At 38.4% G+C, this 19534-nt stretch overlaps 1 protein-coding gene across 1 annotated transcript in view; it reads right to left on the bottom strand.

Annotated features, from left to right (window-relative positions):
• Nucleotides 1-19534, bottom strand: part of prdm5 (PR domain containing 5) — a 217161-nt gene that overhangs the window by 19432 nt on the left and 178195 nt on the right. The window contains exon 15 of the mRNA XM_052044647.1: nucleotides 13550-13633. Coding sequence (XP_051900607.1) covers nucleotides 13575-13633 — 59 coding nt within the window. The 3' untranslated portion in view covers nucleotides 13550-13574. The remainder of the gene's footprint in view (nucleotides 1-13549; nucleotides 13634-19534) is intronic.

The raw sequence follows: 19534 nt of genomic DNA, 5'->3' as shown, positions 1-19534 counted from the left end.
CACAGCTCCAACCCTGGTTCAACCCTGACCACTGATGCTCTCTCTGTGGAGTTTGTATTTTCTCCCTGTGACCTTGTGGATTTCCCCTGGTGCTCCAGTTTTATCCCAAGTCCCAACAGCATGTCTATTGGTAGATTAATTGGTGATTGCAACTGCCCCTAGTGTATAGAAGAGTGATAGCATCTGGGGGAAGTTGATGGGAATGTGGGGAGAATAGGTTACAGGGAAAATTAGTGGGAAATGGGATTGGTCTGTGAACCAGCATAGGGCCAAAATGGCCTCCTTCTCAAGGGTTGAAAAGCAGCAAATAGGTAGAACGATGTGGGGCACTTAGTTGGAGCATCTGATCTGTGTGTAGAAACTACAGGGATAATGAGAAATGGCAATAACATTTGATTAGGATACCATAGCCTCTGTGGCAATGTTAGTCATTCTGGTGTTGGTGCAACAAGATGTTCCTGACCAAGTAAGTATATCTTGGTTCTTACTTTTGTGGATGGTGTGATAAATGGGACAGATAGGTAAGAGTCCTGTCCGGGGTACTTAGCGTATGACATACCCTTTGCTATGAGTCTGTGTTGAATGACTATGGAAAGCTTCATTAACAAAGACATCAATAACATTGTTCAGTCTTCAGCTGATCTCAAACCCTGACTGAATGTTACAAGATAGTCCAAAGACCAGATTCTTTCTTCATTGTAATCTTTTTGTATATTGTATTTCTGGTCCTTGATTTAGGATGGCAATGACTTTGGGACAATGCCGAACCTTCATAATTATCCCAGTGTTGAGGATACTGGAAGCAAACATAGCACGACACAGTCATCCATTTAGGCTGTGGTTCTTCAGGAATTCTGGCTAGATGCCACTGCTTGTAGCAGCATTCTCAGGCTTTGTGGCTGTCACCAATTTCACCACTTCAGTGCAGCAGTGAGGTGGTGCTATGCCAATGGGGCATTCCACTGGTATTACTGAAAAATGGACCAAGCTGGCTGTTTCAGGTATATTCATTAATATGACAATAAAGATAGTTGTTTCTGCTCCTTATCAAAGGCATAAGCATTACCAGTTCTGCATCTGATAGCTGTTGCCTGTGTTAAAGTCACAGGGAAAGGAAAGTAAGTAATCTTTATTTTTCAAAATTTGTTGAACTCTGATAGTTTTATCGGCCCTTGAGGGAAGGGGACAATTTCAAATACTCAAACAGAGGCGAGTAAAGGAATCTGAAACCTTGTGGTCTGGTGGTAAATGTTTATTCAATCTGGCAGTCTAGTAATGCTTTGTTATGTTCTATTCTTTTGGTGGCCTAGTGCCAGTGTAACATTCACTGCAAAGCCTACCTACGGGTGTATTGAGTTTGCAGCAGCTCAAATTCTCATCCTAATTTGCATTCCAGTAGAATTAGACCTACACGGTGCCCAGTATTACAGGCCAAGCAGCACAGGAACAACTCCAAACAAGAAGTTACATTTTATCAAAAGGAAGTATCTGAAGCCGCAAGACCTAACCTTCACAGTGTGGCAAAAATTAAGCTCTAACTGAGATTAGAAAGATGAGTCGTAAAAGGAAAATAAAGTCCTGCAGAGGCCAAAGGGAACATTTGTTTGGACTAGCAGCCCCCTGTGGGTGTCATGTAATGGTCCTGATTGGTGTGGTGGGTAGGTAATCCCCTTTTTCTGGGTCAGAAACAGCCTTGTTAAACTCTCCAGCTGTGCCAACAGAAGATCCAGACCATGTGTCGTCAAAATACACTACCTGCTATTTTGTTCCTTCTTCTGTGGCAATAGTTACTTTTCTTCTTAAAAATACACAGAAATCAGGATAAGTTAATTCCAAGGTTAAGAAGTCACCTTTTTCTTTGCAAAAACAGTGTAAATTGTCAACAACCATCGACACAGTGCCTGCTATCATGTGTCATGTTTTTGTTTTAACAGTTAATATTCTGAGCCTTGCAGGAAGTAGAAGCTCATAAATAGCAGCGATGCACCAATGATTGTTTCAGAAATGCCTACAACACATATATAACAACCCTTGCTGAGAAAAGTGACCATTTCACACAGAACACAGCTGGCAAAAGTTAATGGAGGTCAAATTTCATAGCAGCATGCAAATAGTTTTAGAAGATTTGAAACAAAATGCCAGTAGAATGTAATTACTTTTTGTAAAATTGCTTCTCTCAAAAACCACACGCTACTGGTTCCTGGTACTGATCTCCCCTCTACAATAAAAAAAATCAAGTGCTTTATCTTCTAGTTCAAATTTTGGGAAGGGTTAATTACCTTCAGTGCATGCAAATTAATTAACATCAGCATATTTTGGAGCTTTACGTGCTGCCAGAAGGACAATTAAACTGTACGAAGGATTACACTCGAGTCTTTTTATCCAGTGTGGCGATGCAGTAGCATGGAAAAATATACAACTAAAAATAAAATTCTGCAATAAAAATACATCCAAAATCACTCTCTCAGGTTTACAAAAACCATTGTTCAATGGGAAGTGGAAAATATATGACAAACCGTATGGAATTGTTGGTTTTCTGAATCAAACCTGACGGTGAGAGCTAGGATTTTAAATTTGACCGTTTTGGGCAGGGATGGCTGGTGATGCACGGTAAACAATTGTAAGATGAATTCACAGACATCTTTAAAATGCATAATGATGACTGGTGGGGGTTGGGGTGGGGAGGTTGGTGGCAGTCCCTCTGGTGCTCCTGTTAACCCCATCCCCAAACATGGCAAAAAAGGATCGAAAGTCCTCCTTCTTTAATGATTGCTCTGTAAAAAAAAGTGTTTTATTGCGTTTGATTGAAGCAAACCTCCAAAAGCTGAAATGTAGACGGCAAGTGAAGTTTTCTAGATTTAGATGTCAAAATCTGGAAATGCTAGAACAGGATCTGTGTGTAAACAGTTTCCACATGCTGAGTTTATGAGTTCACCATGCACTGTAGAGAACTGTCAAACAGAGGTCAGTCACTTCTCCACAGAGAAGGAGGATTAAATAAGGAGGAGCCAAGCTCGAGCACATCTGATTTCAGCCCTCCAACATTTGGAAATGAAGACAAAAAGATTAGAGGAGAAAGATATCATGAAGATAGGGTATCCTAAAAATAATTGTAACTGTCTTCTGAATTAGAAGATGTTTCTTGATTGGTGTGAAACAATAGAATATATAATTACATGTGGTGTTGCTAAATAATTTATAGGTGCATTGCACTATCCTTATGTTAATAGGGCTTGTGTAATCTTATGTTCATTTTTCATATCATCTTTCAAGCGGAGTTGGAGGAAATGTCTTTTTTTGTAGAAGTTGTATATACATGTAGGAGATTTTTATGGATGCTCCTAAATTTCCTGCTATAACTACAGTGAAAGTTGGACATAAGTAGTTGTTTCCGCTGAAGTCATGTTGGAGCTAGGCAAAACCGTGTATAAATTCTACCTTGTAATCATTGCAGGATCATTATAGACAGGTCTTACTATTTGGAAGCCTGTAGAACATGTAGATTGTGATAAATAATTTACAGAATGGAAGTCCATGTGAAAAATATTCTTCTATATGCTACTTATAGAATAACAAAATAAGTTACAGGAGGCGATTGGGAAAATCCCAGTGAAATTCAAGGTTAGGTACTCAGGTTTCACTTGAGCACTGTAGAATTTGATGGATGTCACTACTTGCAACTCTACCTTCTTGTTTCTGAACCATATCAGATGCATGGTTATATATTCATATCATGCCACTTCACTATTGTAGAAAAATGAATATATGGCTTATGATTTAATCACTCACATCCTTTAAGTATTTACTGAACATTGCCGTGTATTTTTAACTAATTTTGACCTCAAGGATTTCAACTTCCAACTGATTTTCTTTTGAAATCTGGTGAGTAATTCTGTAAACACCAAAGGATGTTTCTCAAGACATTAAAGCTTGCAATCATTTTTTTAAAGAACTGAGTTTCAAATCTGTTCAATTATCAGAGCCTCTGCCAGTTGATAATCGGACTTAACGCTGATAACTAAGCTTCATCACAACTGCTCCATACTTATCATTGCTTTTGCCAACACCATTAAGAAATGAGCAATTATGTTGTTCAGCCGTTTTAAGTGAAAGACTATGTTTAACCTTTGAAGCAGCTTTCAGGTATCAGTGAACAGAGATTGGTACCAGGGATTGAGGAGCTTAATAGTCTTAAAGGGGCAGTTACAAATTGCCGGAAATGCTGTAGGAAAAACAGCTTGCCACTCTCTGTGTCCCACTCCTTTAATGCGTTACTTTTGACTGAACTCTCCTGAGAAGCTGAGGGATTTCCTGACCACTCTGATTGGTGTGAACAAAAGTACGAGTTGAGTTTGTCTCAGACATGAAAACTGCACCCATCTCCGGGGAGCTGCTTCTCACACCTGTCCTGCATTCTTGGGAAGGATGCAAGAGAAAACCTGCCGGGTGCTTGATGATCACTCCTTCACCTTTGGCCTTCAGCATCTCTCTTCCTTCTCCATTTCAGCCCTTTTCTCAATGTAAACTTTACATTTTCTTCCATGCATTCTAGTACTAGCTTATTTTGGCTCTTGATTCTGGAGATCGTATTTAAGGACAAGCCCCAAAAATCAAAAATATCAACCAAGTCTCGACAATAACACATCTGGGAAATGAACAACCAACCCTGTCTGGTTATTATTTTAAGTTACTGAACTTAATTCATACCTTCACAATACATCACTTTGATCTTCAAAAGTGATCACAGACCACTTGTATATAATATAACATAGAACACTACAGCACAGCACAGGCCCTTCTGCCTACAATGTTGTGCCGACATTTTATCCTCCTCTAAGATCTACCTAACCCTTCCCTCCCACATAGCGCACTATTTTTCTATCATTCATGCATCTAAGAGTCTCTTACATGTCCCTAATGTATCTGCCCCCACAACCTCTGCCAGCAGTGCATTCCATGCACCCACCACTCTCTGTGTAAAAAACTTACCCCTGACATCCCCCTTATACCTTCCTCCAATCACTTTAAAATTATGTCCCCTCGTGTTAGCCATTGTTGCCCTGGGAAAAAGTCTCTGACTGTCCATTTGATATATGCCTCTTATCATCTTGTACACCTCTATCAAGTCACCTCGCATCCTCCTTCTCTCCAAAGAGAAAAGCCCTAGTTCACTCAACCTATCCTCATAAGACATGCTCTCCAATGCAGGCAGCATCCTGGTAAATCTCCTCTGCACCTTCTCTAAAGCTTACACATCCTTTCTATAATGAAGCGACCAGAACTGAACACAATACTCCAAGTGCGGTCTGACCAGAGTTCTATAGAGCTGCAACATCACCTCGTGGCTCTTGAACTCAATACCCCTACTAATGAAGGCCAACATTCCATACGCCTTCTTAACAACCCTATCAACCTACGCAGCAACCTTGAGGGATCTAAGGACATGGACCCCAAGATCCCTCTGTTCCTCCACACTGCTAAGAGTCCTGCCACTAACCTTGTATTCTGCCTTCAAATTCGATCTCCCGAAGTGTATCACTTCACACTTATCCGGGTTGAACTCCATAATCTAAATTTAAATCACTAAAGTTGAATGTGCACTCAGAATAGTGATAAAATATTGTTTGATATTTACAATAGGGTGTATCGTGTACCTTGGGTGGACAAGATCATTAAAAGCTTAAAGTTCTAAGGAAGTAGTTAATCTTCTCAAAATAATTATTAAATATGCAATCCACAGGACTCATTGTTTCTTGAATATTGATTGATTTGGTTGCTCTTTTAAAATTTTAAACTGGCTCCTCTCAATGCGGCTTTCCAACTGCTCCATATTAATCAGAGATTTCTTTTTGTGTATTCCAGGAAAGAGTTAATGGGACTTCCCCAATACCCCAGCAGAAATTCTACCCTCCAATTCTCAATTTCAAAAATGAACTGTCAGTCAAATGCAAACTGAATCAATCATACTTTGTTTATATTTGACTTAACACTCACCCAGGCCTGTAACCTATAAACTTGACGATTTAGTTTGGGACTGCATGGAATTTCCTGTGTATTTGTATGCAGAGAAATGTGCATCAAAATTTAAAACAAAAGCCCAGTGCATGGGATCAAGAAAACTTGAGTGGCTCAGTTATGCACACAGATGCGCTGTCTGAATTTTTTTGCTCATTTACAGCCATCTATTGATCGCTATGTTCAATCTGATCTCAAATGATTACACTGATGCTGCCCCCAGGCTACACAGACCTATGCCAGAACATTCTGCAATTTTAATTATGATGGTTCAAAATGTGGGTAAAGTTAATGAAGACTAGAATTTAAGATATAGCAGAAAACACATTTTGTCAACTTTTTTTTAAGAACTAAACCCCACCATTGCAATTGCTTTTAAATACATTTTAATTGCATCAGTACAACATGTTTAAAATTTAACACCCACTCCAATTCCATGTTCCATGTTTTGTGGTGCTGTGACCAGAAACTGCACAGAACTGAGTCAGCTGGAGGGTGGCATGGTGGCACAGCAGTTAGCCCTGCTTTCTGAAAGCACCAGGGACCAGGGTTCAGTCCTGACCTCAGGTTCCATCTGTGTGGAGTTTGCATATTCTCCCTGCGACCATGTGGGTTTGTGCTGGGCACATGAACCCAAGTGGTTAATTGGCTACTGTAAATTATGCTTTAGTGAAGGGAAATGGCAAAAGAATCAAAAGTGAGTTGATGGGCATGTGAGAGAAAATGTTAATGAGAAATAACTGGGAGAATGGGACTGATGGGAATGTTCTGAGAGCATCATCAATTCAAGGTGCCAAATGGCCTCCTTCTATGTCATGAAGAATGTGAAAACATGAGAAGGCATAAGTTGAGGGATACTGGGAAATAAGGAGAGGGGGGATGGTGAAACTGATCTGCTAAGAACCAGCATGGGCCAGTGGTCTCCTTCAGTGCTGTAATATGGATAGATGAAATCTCTTGCATCCAGCAGCAGTACTGTTATAATCACTGATTATTAATATGTATTAAAATAAAACTATTTTTAATAAAAGCCTGGAATTCTGAAGGATTTATGAGGAAATGACAATCCGCACACATAGAGGGATGCTTTTTAAGAGCCAGAAATACTGCCAAGTAGTTAAGTTGAATATGCCATTAAATATGAACTCACACCTCACATAATAAAATGTACATAAAAGCAATTTGTAAATACCTTAACTTCTTGTTGGGTCACTGCTCTTTAAGACTATACTTGATAAGACTGCAAAACTACGCAGACTGTGGATTAGCAGGGCATCAGCAACAACTTCCAGGTTTTCACGTTTAATTGCACATGCACTTATTTCAAAAGCTGTGGCCAATCTTTCAGTGTGATGATAGTGAATGCTAAGAGTTTTGATAATATTGTAATTGCAAAGCAGGCCAATCAAATTGGAAAATGATCTTTATCACAAGAGTGAGGCAGTTCTCCTTTTGTTGCACAGAGCCTTGTTCCAGCTTCATTTGGAATACCAGATTCAGTTTGTACACTGAATTTCAGAAAAGCCACATTGACCTTGAAAGGGTAAAGAAGAGTAAATGAAGGTTCACTTATAAACACAAATTGTACAAATGTTAACTGTTTTCTCTTTCCAAAAAAGCTATCTGTCCCTGTTGAGTTTTTCCAGCATTTTCTGCATTATTAAATGAACTTGGTTTGTTTTCCCTAGATTCGAAAAAAATGAGGATGATTTTAATGAAATCAGCATAATGCCAAAGGGATTTGATAATTAGGCACAAAGAATCTAATTTGTCCAGTGGGGGAATCCAGAAAGAGGAACACATCCAAAAATTAGAGACAGAAAATTAGAAGTTGAATCAGGACACACAAGAAGAAGAAGAATATAACTCTGGAACAACCTCTCAAAAGGCTGTAGATGCTGCAGAAACTTTCAAGACTGTTTGATAGATTTTCATTAAGTTGTAGTAACAATAGATATAAAACTAGTCTGGTAACAGTTGTCAAATTGAGCAGTAGGACAAATGAGGAGTGAAATGGCCTTCCCATGTCCCTATAATCTGAATAAGGTCAGATAGCTAAGCACAAAATCTAGAGTTGGCCTGCGACTTTGGAATGTCTGTATTGCTCAGCTACTAAGGGGAAAGATTTACTGAACTACAAGCAAAGACAGCATGTTTATTGCAGGTAAACATGGAGAGATCCAGTGATAAGTGATGACAGAATAATTTTCTAAATGTGCATCCACTACAGTACAGCCAACTCAACTCACTTCACCTCTCCATTAAGATTAACGGAGAATATTAAACCAAAAATAAATGTAAATAGTTAGCCATCTCCATTCCCCAAAAGTCATGAACAAGGTACTTAAGCAATCAAGTCGAATCTACAATGCCACTATTAAAAATTATAAATAGGAAAATTAGGTAAATTAATAATTAAATTACTGTGATATCACATACTTTTCAAAAATTGGAAAGATTTAAGGGGTTCAAACGATTGCTCTAATTTGCAAAGTAGGATAAAGCTAGTTGATGAAGTATATAATTACTAGGTGATCTGTTGCTTCACAGAAAGCATTTCACAAAGTATGGTTAAAAGACCTTCAGGTAAAAAATAATAAGAACAATCTTTAGCTATTCTGATAATAATTATACCTCAAGCATAAGATCAATTCTGAAAACCTTTCCTGGTGATTCCAATTGCTTTTCAACTGCATAATAACATCCTCAATGGTAAAGCGATCCATGCCAGATTCCACCAGGAAGTCCTAACATTCAGAATTTGACTGTTGTGGCAAATACCACTTAAGTCACGCACATCCCCAGATAATAAACAATCTCAAATGACAAATCCCAGATATCTTCCCTGCATCTTTGACACACTGGATTTTGTTTTAGTCCTCAAGGTCAATACTTTAGGTATCACAATTAAGCAGAAGTTGAACTGGACTTGTCAAATTGACACTGTGACCAAAAGCAACAACTGTATTTTAGCAATATCCCTCCTGCCTTCAAAATCACTATTGACAAGATAAAGTAAGGTTATACAATGGAATATTCACCACTCGCCTGGATACTAAGGTTACAAACATACTCAAGCAGCTCAATGTAACACTGGGAAGAACAGCAGATTTATCTATTGTTTGACCCCATTGACCTTTCCTGCTTAGTCCTCCTCTCTCAGCATCAACTGGCAATTATGACAACAGAATGTATATTATTAAGGATGCACTGCCAGCAATTCAGTGACCTAGAAATAGAATTACGTAGAGCATGTAAAGTGGATGAGCTCATTCGCTGACTTTTCATACATGTGATACACAAATACATGTGTAGTGACATTAATTTACACACAATCCACATTGACACCACTGCTGAAACAGTGGAACGTGCAAATATACTGGCAAAACTAGGGGCCTACGTTACAAAAAGCAGACTTTAGTGGAGAAGATGATGTCCTGCTTGAGTATAAGTTAAAGGGACTGTCTTTACCAAGTCAATGTTGTAAAGATCCACCACTGAAGCCAGCAATGGAATCTTCTCAGATGGACCCAATTTCTCCACACATTACAGGTAAGGCTTTATTTGAATCCTTTGAATGAGGTAAGGCACCCTTTTTTTGGAAGTTAGGCCATGGGAAGAAAGGCTGGACCATTTTGTTGCTTTTCCTGGGCATCTACCTCCGCTCCCACAATACCTGATCATCCACTCAGTGTGTGGAGTGCCTGTTCTAGTCTCCAAGCCTCCATTCCTAATATGGCCCCACATTTTCACTCCCATTACGTTAAGCTCCAGTTTCCCACTGAGAACTGCTGCTTTATGAGTTCCTGCCACAGTAGAAGATTACATAGGTATGAATGCACTTCTTACATTAGTCTTGAAATGGTTAATGTGTGGAACTCTGCTGGAGGTTTGGGATTGTGTCAATTATATGCACAACTTTTGCTACATTGTGCATGCTTGAAAACCATTTCCCTTCAACCTTGGGAACAAACTGGCAATGATCCACTAAAGAGAGCCATTTTGCCACATTTTTTCCATGTTTTATGTGATTTCAGCCCATTACCTTCATGACAAAATGGTAGGCCACTCACATTACACTGCCCTCATGAACTCTACCAATGAGAAATACAGGAGGCAACAATATTGTATAAGTCACCTTCCCTTTGAGTTAGTCTCAGAATCACACTCAACCTTCTCTTACACAAATGCAACTGATTTTTTATTGGGCCAGCATTCTGAAATTCCCTCTTTAAGACAAGTACCATCAACAGGAGAACTGCAGCATTTCAAACAGGCAGCCACCACCACCGTTTCAGAGCAGCACAAATCACAAAACAAAGTTTAAAAACTGTAAGTTGAAATTAGGAACATTTGAAAGCAGTGCATTTGGGACTGTCTCTTTTTGGAATCTGTTTAGATACCTCTGCTGAGATTGTGTAGCCCTGTGGCCAAAAGTGTAATGATATCAGTCCTGAAGGAAGGCAGACTCGGCCAAATAGGTTGGTTGGCTATTATGTGGTTTGTATGGCATGCTGTTAATATAAAATGCCTCAATATTTTAACATTTGGTTTTGAAAAGAACTGACCAACGTAATTCCAGTTTACCTTTATCTGCAAAATAAGCTAACCATCTAATTGGCTATGTTAACTGCAGAGCACTGTTACTAGTGTTAGAGTTACACTATAGCAGACCTTTATTAAGACTCTTACTCTATAACAAGTCAAGTGGGTTGTTCAAATGCATATGATCTCTCACAAACTTGCTGAAATACAGTCAGTTCAGAATAAACAGCAGAGGTCACAATTGCTGCGAGTAGCTGCTAATTACATTGTGGAAAAAATAGCTAACTTAGTTATTGCACATGTAACTAACAATATTGATTTGAAAGATCATGACTCGATTCAAAGCAAATGGAAGTAACAAGTAACTACTGAATAATGAAATGCTTCAAAACAAGTCAAGGGAACAACATATAATTCCATGGTGATTTCCATTATTGGCATCTATAGGGGGTTCTTTAAAACCATCAGCTGAATCCAAAAAGATCTTATCTCGTGGGTTAAGATAGAGAAAAAATTAAGAAAGTCTATGCCTTTAGAGGCATACCACTAGGAGGCAGGTGCTGAACAGGACTGATGCAGAAATGAATTCTAACAAATTTCCATGTAAACCCCTTCTGGTCACCGATAATAAAACAGCTGCAATTTTTTCTGCTGCATGTTGTTGAAATGAAGCAAGTTTGTTATTCAGTGGTAACCCTGGCACAGCAGATTGTGCATCTTATTGGAACTATGTTTCTAGTTTCAGTGGCAGAATTATCCTTAAAGCAACTTGCCTCATGATGCTTGGCTCAGATTGGACCTTTCCTAGGAATGGGTTGTCTGCCAGCCTACCTGGTCCAGACAAACCAGGAGAACTGAGGGAAAAGTAAAGACAATTTTCATGTGTCCTCATAAGCATGCAATTATATCATCAACTAAACAATGTTAAAAATAAATCTGAACTATAACCAGTACATTTATATATTCAAGGATGTGAGTCTGTGAACTGAACCAGGAATTGTGGGATGGAGGTGGGGGCAGACAACTCTTTTTCTCCAATGAATGAATAATCTGGATGCCCAAATTAGATGCTTGAATTTACCTGCAAGACCATACCACTGCAGAATCTGTGCATAGATCATTCCACTGCCAATATACACACTATTTTACCTGAAACACACCAAATTCCTGACTTTTTTTAAAAGAAAGACACATTCTTATCCTATAACTTTCCAAAATTTGACACATTAATTGTTTTTTATGCAGTAGTTTTAATTTGTTTTTGTTATTTTTAACTTTACCATTTATTGCCCTGAAATGAGAAGTTCAGTTAACAGACAACCATAGAAACCATTATGGGACAACAGGAGATCACTTGGTCCATTGAGTCCATGCCAGCTCTCTGTCAGGGCAATCCACCCAGTCCCATTCCCTACTCCAACTATGTAGCCATTAGTTAGGGAAAATAGACTTGTTCATAACACTTTAGTGCAGTCTCCTCAGCACCCTGTTAATTGGAGCAAGGCCTCTCTTAGAGTCAAACAGCATGGAAAAAGGCCTTTGGCCCACTGAGTCTATTCCAACCATCAAGACATCCATGAACACTAATGGTACACTGATCCCATTTTATTCTCGCTACTTTACCATCAAGTCCTATCATCTCCGTCTCCCAATCCTGCCATCACCAACACACTAGGCTAATTTACAGTGGCCAATCAAACCACCCACCCAAACTTCTTTGGGATATGGCAGGAAACCAGAGCACTTCGTTGACAGGGAGGGAGAACATACAAACTCCACACAGACAGTACTGAAGGTCAGCACTGATCCGGGTAGCTGGAGCTGTTCAACCAGCTGCACTTTCATGCCATACTCTTCACATTCCATGAGCATTTCCTGCACAAAAGCTTAAATTTGTTTCCATTAGTCCTTGTAGCATCAACTAATTGGAACAGCTTTTCCTTATTCACCTTTTCTAAACCTCAATTGCTCCCAAACACATCTAACAAATCTTCCCTCAACCCTCCTTTGCTCTATGAGGACAATCATAACTTCTTCAACCCTGACCTTGGAACTAAAATGTCTCGGCCTGCAACTATTCTGGTGAATTGACTCTGCACTCTCTGAACGATCCTCCATCTTTCCTAAAGTGTGGTAACTTTAACTGGATGCAATCATGTGATTGTGGCCTATACAGAGCCTTTATAAATGTTTAACACAATTCCTTTGTTTTTCTGGAAAGCCGAAGATGTAATATGCTTTACTACATGCTGTCATAATGTCTTGATACTTTCATAGTTCTATTTACACCAACTCCTTGGTTCCTCTCTTCCTGCATACACTTTAGAACTGCAAGATTATTGGCACAGAGTCACATCGAGATCAGACAGGATAAGGGCATTCAGATAGAAATTACCGTCATTTCTATTCTAATCGGCATCTTGAGGCATCACCACAACATTTATTTTTCATTTTGTAACTCAGCAGGAATACAAAGTTTGATGTCAAGTCTATCATATATATTAAACTAAAAGAGACATTAACAAGTTGTCAGGTAGCAGCCAAAATTTCATCATGTTTGGTCTCACCATTTTTGATTTTGTAAATATTGTCTGTCTTGTGTTCCAGTGAAGCTAGTATACTTACTAATGCAAACCCTATCATTTTATGTCACTTGTGACTCTGATGCTATGTGTTATGGCTTCATAGCAAGTCATTTGGTAGTATAGTGTTACAAACAATATCGCAAAAATGAGAATTATCACAGCAAACTAGATAATAATAATAACTTTCCATATATAAACTAAAGGAGAGAGGGAGGGAGGGAGGGAGGGGGAGGAGAGAGAGAGGGAGAGGGAGAAGGGAGAGGGAGAGGGAGAGAGATTTAAGCGGTTTTATAAAAAGTCTTAAATTAATACCATGGTTTCAGTTCACCAATGTTAACTTAAACTATAATCATGTGGCTTTGTCAATGGGAAGGAAGGAACGAGAAACGATAATCTCCTCTTACCCGTGTGTGTGTTCTAATGTGCATTTTAGTCCATCATTCTTGCTGAAAGCTTTGTCACAGTAGGGACATTGTATGGGCGCTCACCTGCAAACAAGAGAGACAATCATCATTGAACCAGAAATAGACTACAGAGTAAGAGGACTGTCTCAGCACATCAAGGGAAAACAGCATGGTCAGTGGAAGACTTTTCTCCTCTAGATTCACATTTTTTTTTTGATCAAACAAGCAGATCAGAGCATTGGGTAAACCTTGTATAAAGGAAGTTTTCTCTCAGTCACTTGAATGCTGGATCAAATTCCACTCTGATCTGTTTGATCTGTGCTAACAAGGTACAACGCCACACATACATCTCTTTCTAAAAAAACATAGAAGGCTTTAGTGGTTTAGATGAACAATGACAGATTCCCACATTGAATGTTTGCTGTTATGTGGACTACGATGTTGCATGCTTCAATATCACTGTGAAATTTCGCTGTTTAATGTCAAGGTGAAAAGACACTGAACAAATATTGAGTGAAATCAATGTCTAACATACAAAGAAAATGAAAACATTACTACTGAAGCTACAGGTTTTCTGAATCTTAAGAAAATAGGAAAGAGAAGCGAGAGTAAGCCAGTCGGCCCCATATGCCTGCTCAGACATTCAACCAGATCATGGCTGATCTTTTACCTCAGCACCACTTCCCAGTGCTAACCCCTAATCCCTTCATTACCTTAAAATCTAAATTCCCTTCTCTGTTTTGAACATACAACAACTGAGCCCCCTCAGCCCTCTTGGTTATAGAATTCCAAAGGTTCACAACTCTTACGTGTGCAGAAATTCTCTCCAAACTAGTTCCTTATTTTTAAATTGGCTCTAGATGACATCTTCCAAGCAACTATTCTGCTAGGTCCCATGAGAATTTTCTATGTTTCAATATGATCACCTCTCATTCTTCTAAACAGAAGAAATATAGTCCCAGTCTGCTTAATCTATCTTCATACAACAAACTCCTCATCCCAGGAAGCAAAATGATGGACTTCCACTATTGCAAGTAAATCCCTCCTTACATGTAGAGACCCCAGATCTGTATACAATATTTCCAAGTAGGATCTCACCAAGACTAATTGCTGTGAGGTAACTTTACTTTTGAACTCAAAGCAGTTTGCAATAAAAGCCAACATACTGATTGCCCTCCTACTTGCTGAACCTGCATGTTTGTGTTCAGTGCTTAATGTATAAGGTCACCAGGATTCTCTGAACATCAACCCTTTGCCACCTGTCACCTTTTTTCTACTTATTCTACTAAAATGGATGGTCTCATATTTTTCCACATTGTATCTGTTATGTCTCTACTTAGTAACTTAGCCCCTTGAAGTCTCTCTGCATCGTCCCTTCAATTCACACTGCTAACCATGGTCATCCATCTGCAATATTAACTCAGTTTTTTTCTCTTTCCACAGGCACTGCATGATGTGCTCAGTGTTTTCAGTATTCTCCTTCTGGTCTCAGATCTGACTTGTATGTCACTACTCTGACACATCCCTTTGCATATTTTGCCTCCCTTTCACTTCCCTCATTAACCTATCAACCAGCCAGTTCAGCAAATAGCAAAATCATCTCTGCAATACTGTCCCCATACCATCAGAATCATTCCCTTTGTCCCATCCTCTCTACAACTTGAAACTAACTTGTTTTCTTGCTTTTCCAGTTCTTATGAAAGGTCTTTGACCTGAAACTTTAACTCTTTTACTCTTTCCACCGATGCTGCTTCACCTGCTGAGTGTTTCCAGTATTTGCTGCCAACCAATTTAATCTCATCAGCAAACGAACATATTTATACTTGGTACCCACATCCAAATAATTTATATAGATTATGAATAATATAACTTCTGCTGCACCCTATAGTTACAACCTCCTGACTTAAAAACAGACTGTTAATTGGTACTCTCTTTCTGTCAGTCAACCAAGCCTTACTCAATGCCAGTGCATTACCACCAATCCCACCTGCTCTAAGATTATCTAATAACCTCTGGTGCGGAACCCTTATTGAAGGCCTTCTGAAAGTTCAAAGGTATTGCATCCATCCTTATTTATTATACTAGTTACAATCTCAAAAAACTCTGCATTGGTCAAATATGCTTTCCCTTTCATAAATCCATGTTGACTCTGCCAATCCCTGAATGCTCTGTTACCATGTCCACAATAATGGATTCCACTATTCTCCCTACTACTGATGGTTGGCTAACTCGTCTGCGGTTTCCCTGTTTATTACATTGTCACCCACTTAACTGAATAAGTTATGACCTAATATTTCCTTTAAAATAAATAGAAAGTGAAAACCAAAAGTAAGTTTTATTTGTATTATGATCATTTCAAACAATGGATCTCAGCAGTTATTCTTACTTAGTGTTTTCCTACTCTCCCAGTTCTGATGATTACATATTTGTGAAATGTCTTAATTCTATGATCTACCAATGTAAACAAATAAAATGACAAAGCAAAATACTATGAAAGTTGGGAAACCTGAAATAAAAAAAATAAAAATGCGAGAAATATTCACCAGGTCAGGCAAACAATTGTTGATTGAGAATCAGTATGGTATTTTGGGTTGATGGCCCTTTCATCAGAAATAAATCTTTTGTTTTTGAATTGTTTAGGTTTCAGAGCCCCTTCCATTTCAACTAAAAGGGGCACAAAAATTCTTTCATACAGAATATTCTTTCCAACACCTAATGTGTATTCCTGGTAATTATGTTGTTGTGGAGATCAAATTATAGTCCCAACTGCTGTTAGTTACCAGCTGCATTTAATCAGAAGTTTGAAATATCAAACTTGACCAATAGAAACAAGTAGTAAGACCTTAATACAATTCTCCAATAAGCCCTGAAGTGGTGGCATATTTCATTACCATGGAAACATGAGTATTGAAAACATTAAAAGAACAGAAACCAACAAATTCATTAATGTATTCCACAGAATGATAATGTGTCACATTTGTACCACAGTTTCAGCTTACACATTTGCAGCCTGCATACCTCTGATTACTGAATACTTTGCAATAAAAGTAATTGTTTAAAATGTAGTCTTCATTTTTTATTCCTAGTTTCATTAATTCATGAATGCATTTAAAAAAGAGCTTTACTAATGTGTAAGAACCCAACATAAAGCATCTTCATGGTTCAATCTCCTTAGATTCCCTGCATTTGCCTCATCTAAAACATAATCAGAAGCATAGCAATTCAAAATGATGGCACATGACATTACTTTTTTCATCTGTCTGTTTTCACGCAAGCTTTGTTTATGTATTCTGCAGAAAGATAACCTAGCATGCCAAATTCCATTTATGTATGCACAATAAGACATACCCGCTTCAAGGCAATATATCAAACAAATAAGCAGCGTGACTGAAAGTTCATCAGCTAAAATCTTATTTCTTCTCTACCTTTGATAATAAAGCCAAGCTGTGTGTTTTTTTTCAACACACACTGCAAGGGAATTAGAAGTGAAATGAAAAATGAAAAAGAAAAAGATAAGACATCAGAACAAGATATGGACATATAATTACTCTGATGAAAACACTATTAAAGGGATTTGTGCTGTTCTGATTGCTGTTTAATGTGTTCCATTCATGGAATCATATAATGAGTATTCCAATGAGAAATGCAGAAAAAGACCAAGGTACTGGTGGCCAGAGAATCAAAACTAATCAAAAAATTAAAAAAAATTATTTTTAAAAAGGCGAAGAATCAAAAATAATGAAAACTAGGAGCCACATAATGTCACGTAATGATGGGTTACAAGAAGTATTATAAAAATTGAGGCTAGTGAGCTGGAGAAACATGGACAACAACAAAAGATCACTTTTGTAAAGTGATAGATAAAACTATATGTCAAAGACCAAATAGTTTCTTTCACTGGTTAATTGAATGGAAATATTATGGGCATCAGAAATGGTTGATGTGTTAAATGAATTCTTCACATCAGTCTTCATAAGACCTTGGACAAATTCCAGATACAGCTAAACTGATTTTGGAATCTACAACATCTGTAGAGGTCAGCAGAGCACGTGTTGTGAAGAAACCCATTGCAATTAAATATTTATATAGCAGCAGAGCCAGATGGCATACACCTTACAATCCTCAAGGAAATAAGCAAGGAAAAGACAAGGCTCCATTTCATATTTTAGTGGTTCCATAAGTACAGAAACTGCACCTGAGGATTGCAGGATGGATATCAATTAAGGAATAGTTGCTTGGTCTGAAGTCGGTGGTCCAGAAATATACAAAATAATTTTTATGGGATATTATCAAGATCTTACCTTTCCATCCTATTGGAATCAATGAGTAAATAAAATTAGTAGGTAAGAGCTAATCAGTGAATATGTGATCAATAGAATGATTCTAATTGTTCAGTTTCAAGCAAAGGTTAAGGTCATGAAATATATGTCAGACTGACTAGATGAACTGGAGACTGGCTTGGTAGACAGTAATGTTTCCCAAAGATATCCAGCTGCTAAAGGCAATGAGAAGCATTCACCCTGAGTTAGCTTTGTCAGTTAGAATAATAGCAGGGACATAGTATTTGCCTCAGCACAGTGGACTGGAGAAAGAAAATCAGGCAGGATTCATCTTTCTAATTATTTGTCAATTCTTGTTGGAAGTATCAATGCACGAAAGTCATGTGAAGACAGTGTGGGTTTGCTTCTGACTGCAGTTGGTCAATGAATGAATAACCTGTAGAACACTCACACCTAAAATAATGAGCATTTGGGCAAGGTAGCAGCTGGTAAGGGGTGTCCCATGGAACAGTAACTGAAAAAAGAGTTGATATCATGAGGTGTTAAGATGAATGTTGGCAGAATAGGCGAACAGAAAGTATAAAGAAAGTGCCCAGACAAAGCTCCACCTATGTAACTACAGTCACTGTATTCCAAAAATACCCGACCACTTTGGGAAGATTTCAACATGACAAAGTACCACATAAAACTCGACCACAATTTGCTCTGGACCTCCTGCCGGGTATACTTTTCACAAGTTATATTGAGGGACATGCTTATAATATTACAAAAATGCTGATGGCACCAAGATGTGGGCCAGATAATTAGAATAGATAAGATTTATAGGATTCAAACACACTGGGTAAAGTAAGTGCTGAGCTAAAGAAAAGCAGATGGATTTCAAAATGATTAAGTATAAGGGAATCCATGCTGGTACAGGAAATATGAACCATGTGTACTTAGTGGATGGATCCTTTTTTAAATGGGCCAGTTAATTGTGGAACTGGACAAGGCTCTATTTAGGAGGGATACGTCAACAGGTGTCCCACTTTACAACAAGGGAAGCACTGACTTTTTTTTCCACATTGTTTCTTATTTTATAGAGAGGACACCACTCTAAGTAGATATCTGGAATAAAATTAGCAGTCAACATAAATGTAATACCTGGGATCAGGAAAAATAAACAGTATGTATCAGGTGGACTGATCATGTGAAACAGAATATGAGAATAATTTTAACCCCAACAGTTTACTGGTTTGGGTCGTGTGTGATTTTAAAACACAAATATCCTCAAAGCTGAAACCAACTCATTTACTTCCGGTTGTAACTGAGACAGAACAGAGGTTGAAGGCCGACCACTGTTGGCAAATTATTTATTTGAGTATTTTAATTGGACTGTATAAGTTTATTCTGCTGAAGAATACTGCAAGGAACAATTGAGTTATTTTTTAGCTTTACTTGCAGATGGGAGAAATTAAGAGTGCTTTCTACTAACTTCCCAAGAAAATCCGCTTCCCATCTCAATGGCTGGAACACCATGACCCCTCTCCCAAACTCCTCCCATGCTATAATCATCTGTCAATCCCCAGAATCACTGACCCCACCCTCTGAAATCCTATCTGTGATATGATCTCTCTCCAGCTCTGCAACTGACCTACAACTTTCCACCCAAAGGCCTCATAGTGCAATCTTCAGCCTGAGTTATAACTTTAGAGTCATAGAGTCC

Source organism: Pristis pectinata, chromosome 2 (assembly GCF_009764475.1).
Source record: "Pristis pectinata isolate sPriPec2 chromosome 2, sPriPec2.1.pri, whole genome shotgun sequence".
Taxonomy (NCBI): Eukaryota; Metazoa; Chordata; class Chondrichthyes; order Rhinopristiformes; family Pristidae; genus Pristis; species Pristis pectinata.
Note: the sequence above shows the minus strand (reverse complement) of the source record. Positions and strands in the feature narration are given on the sequence as shown.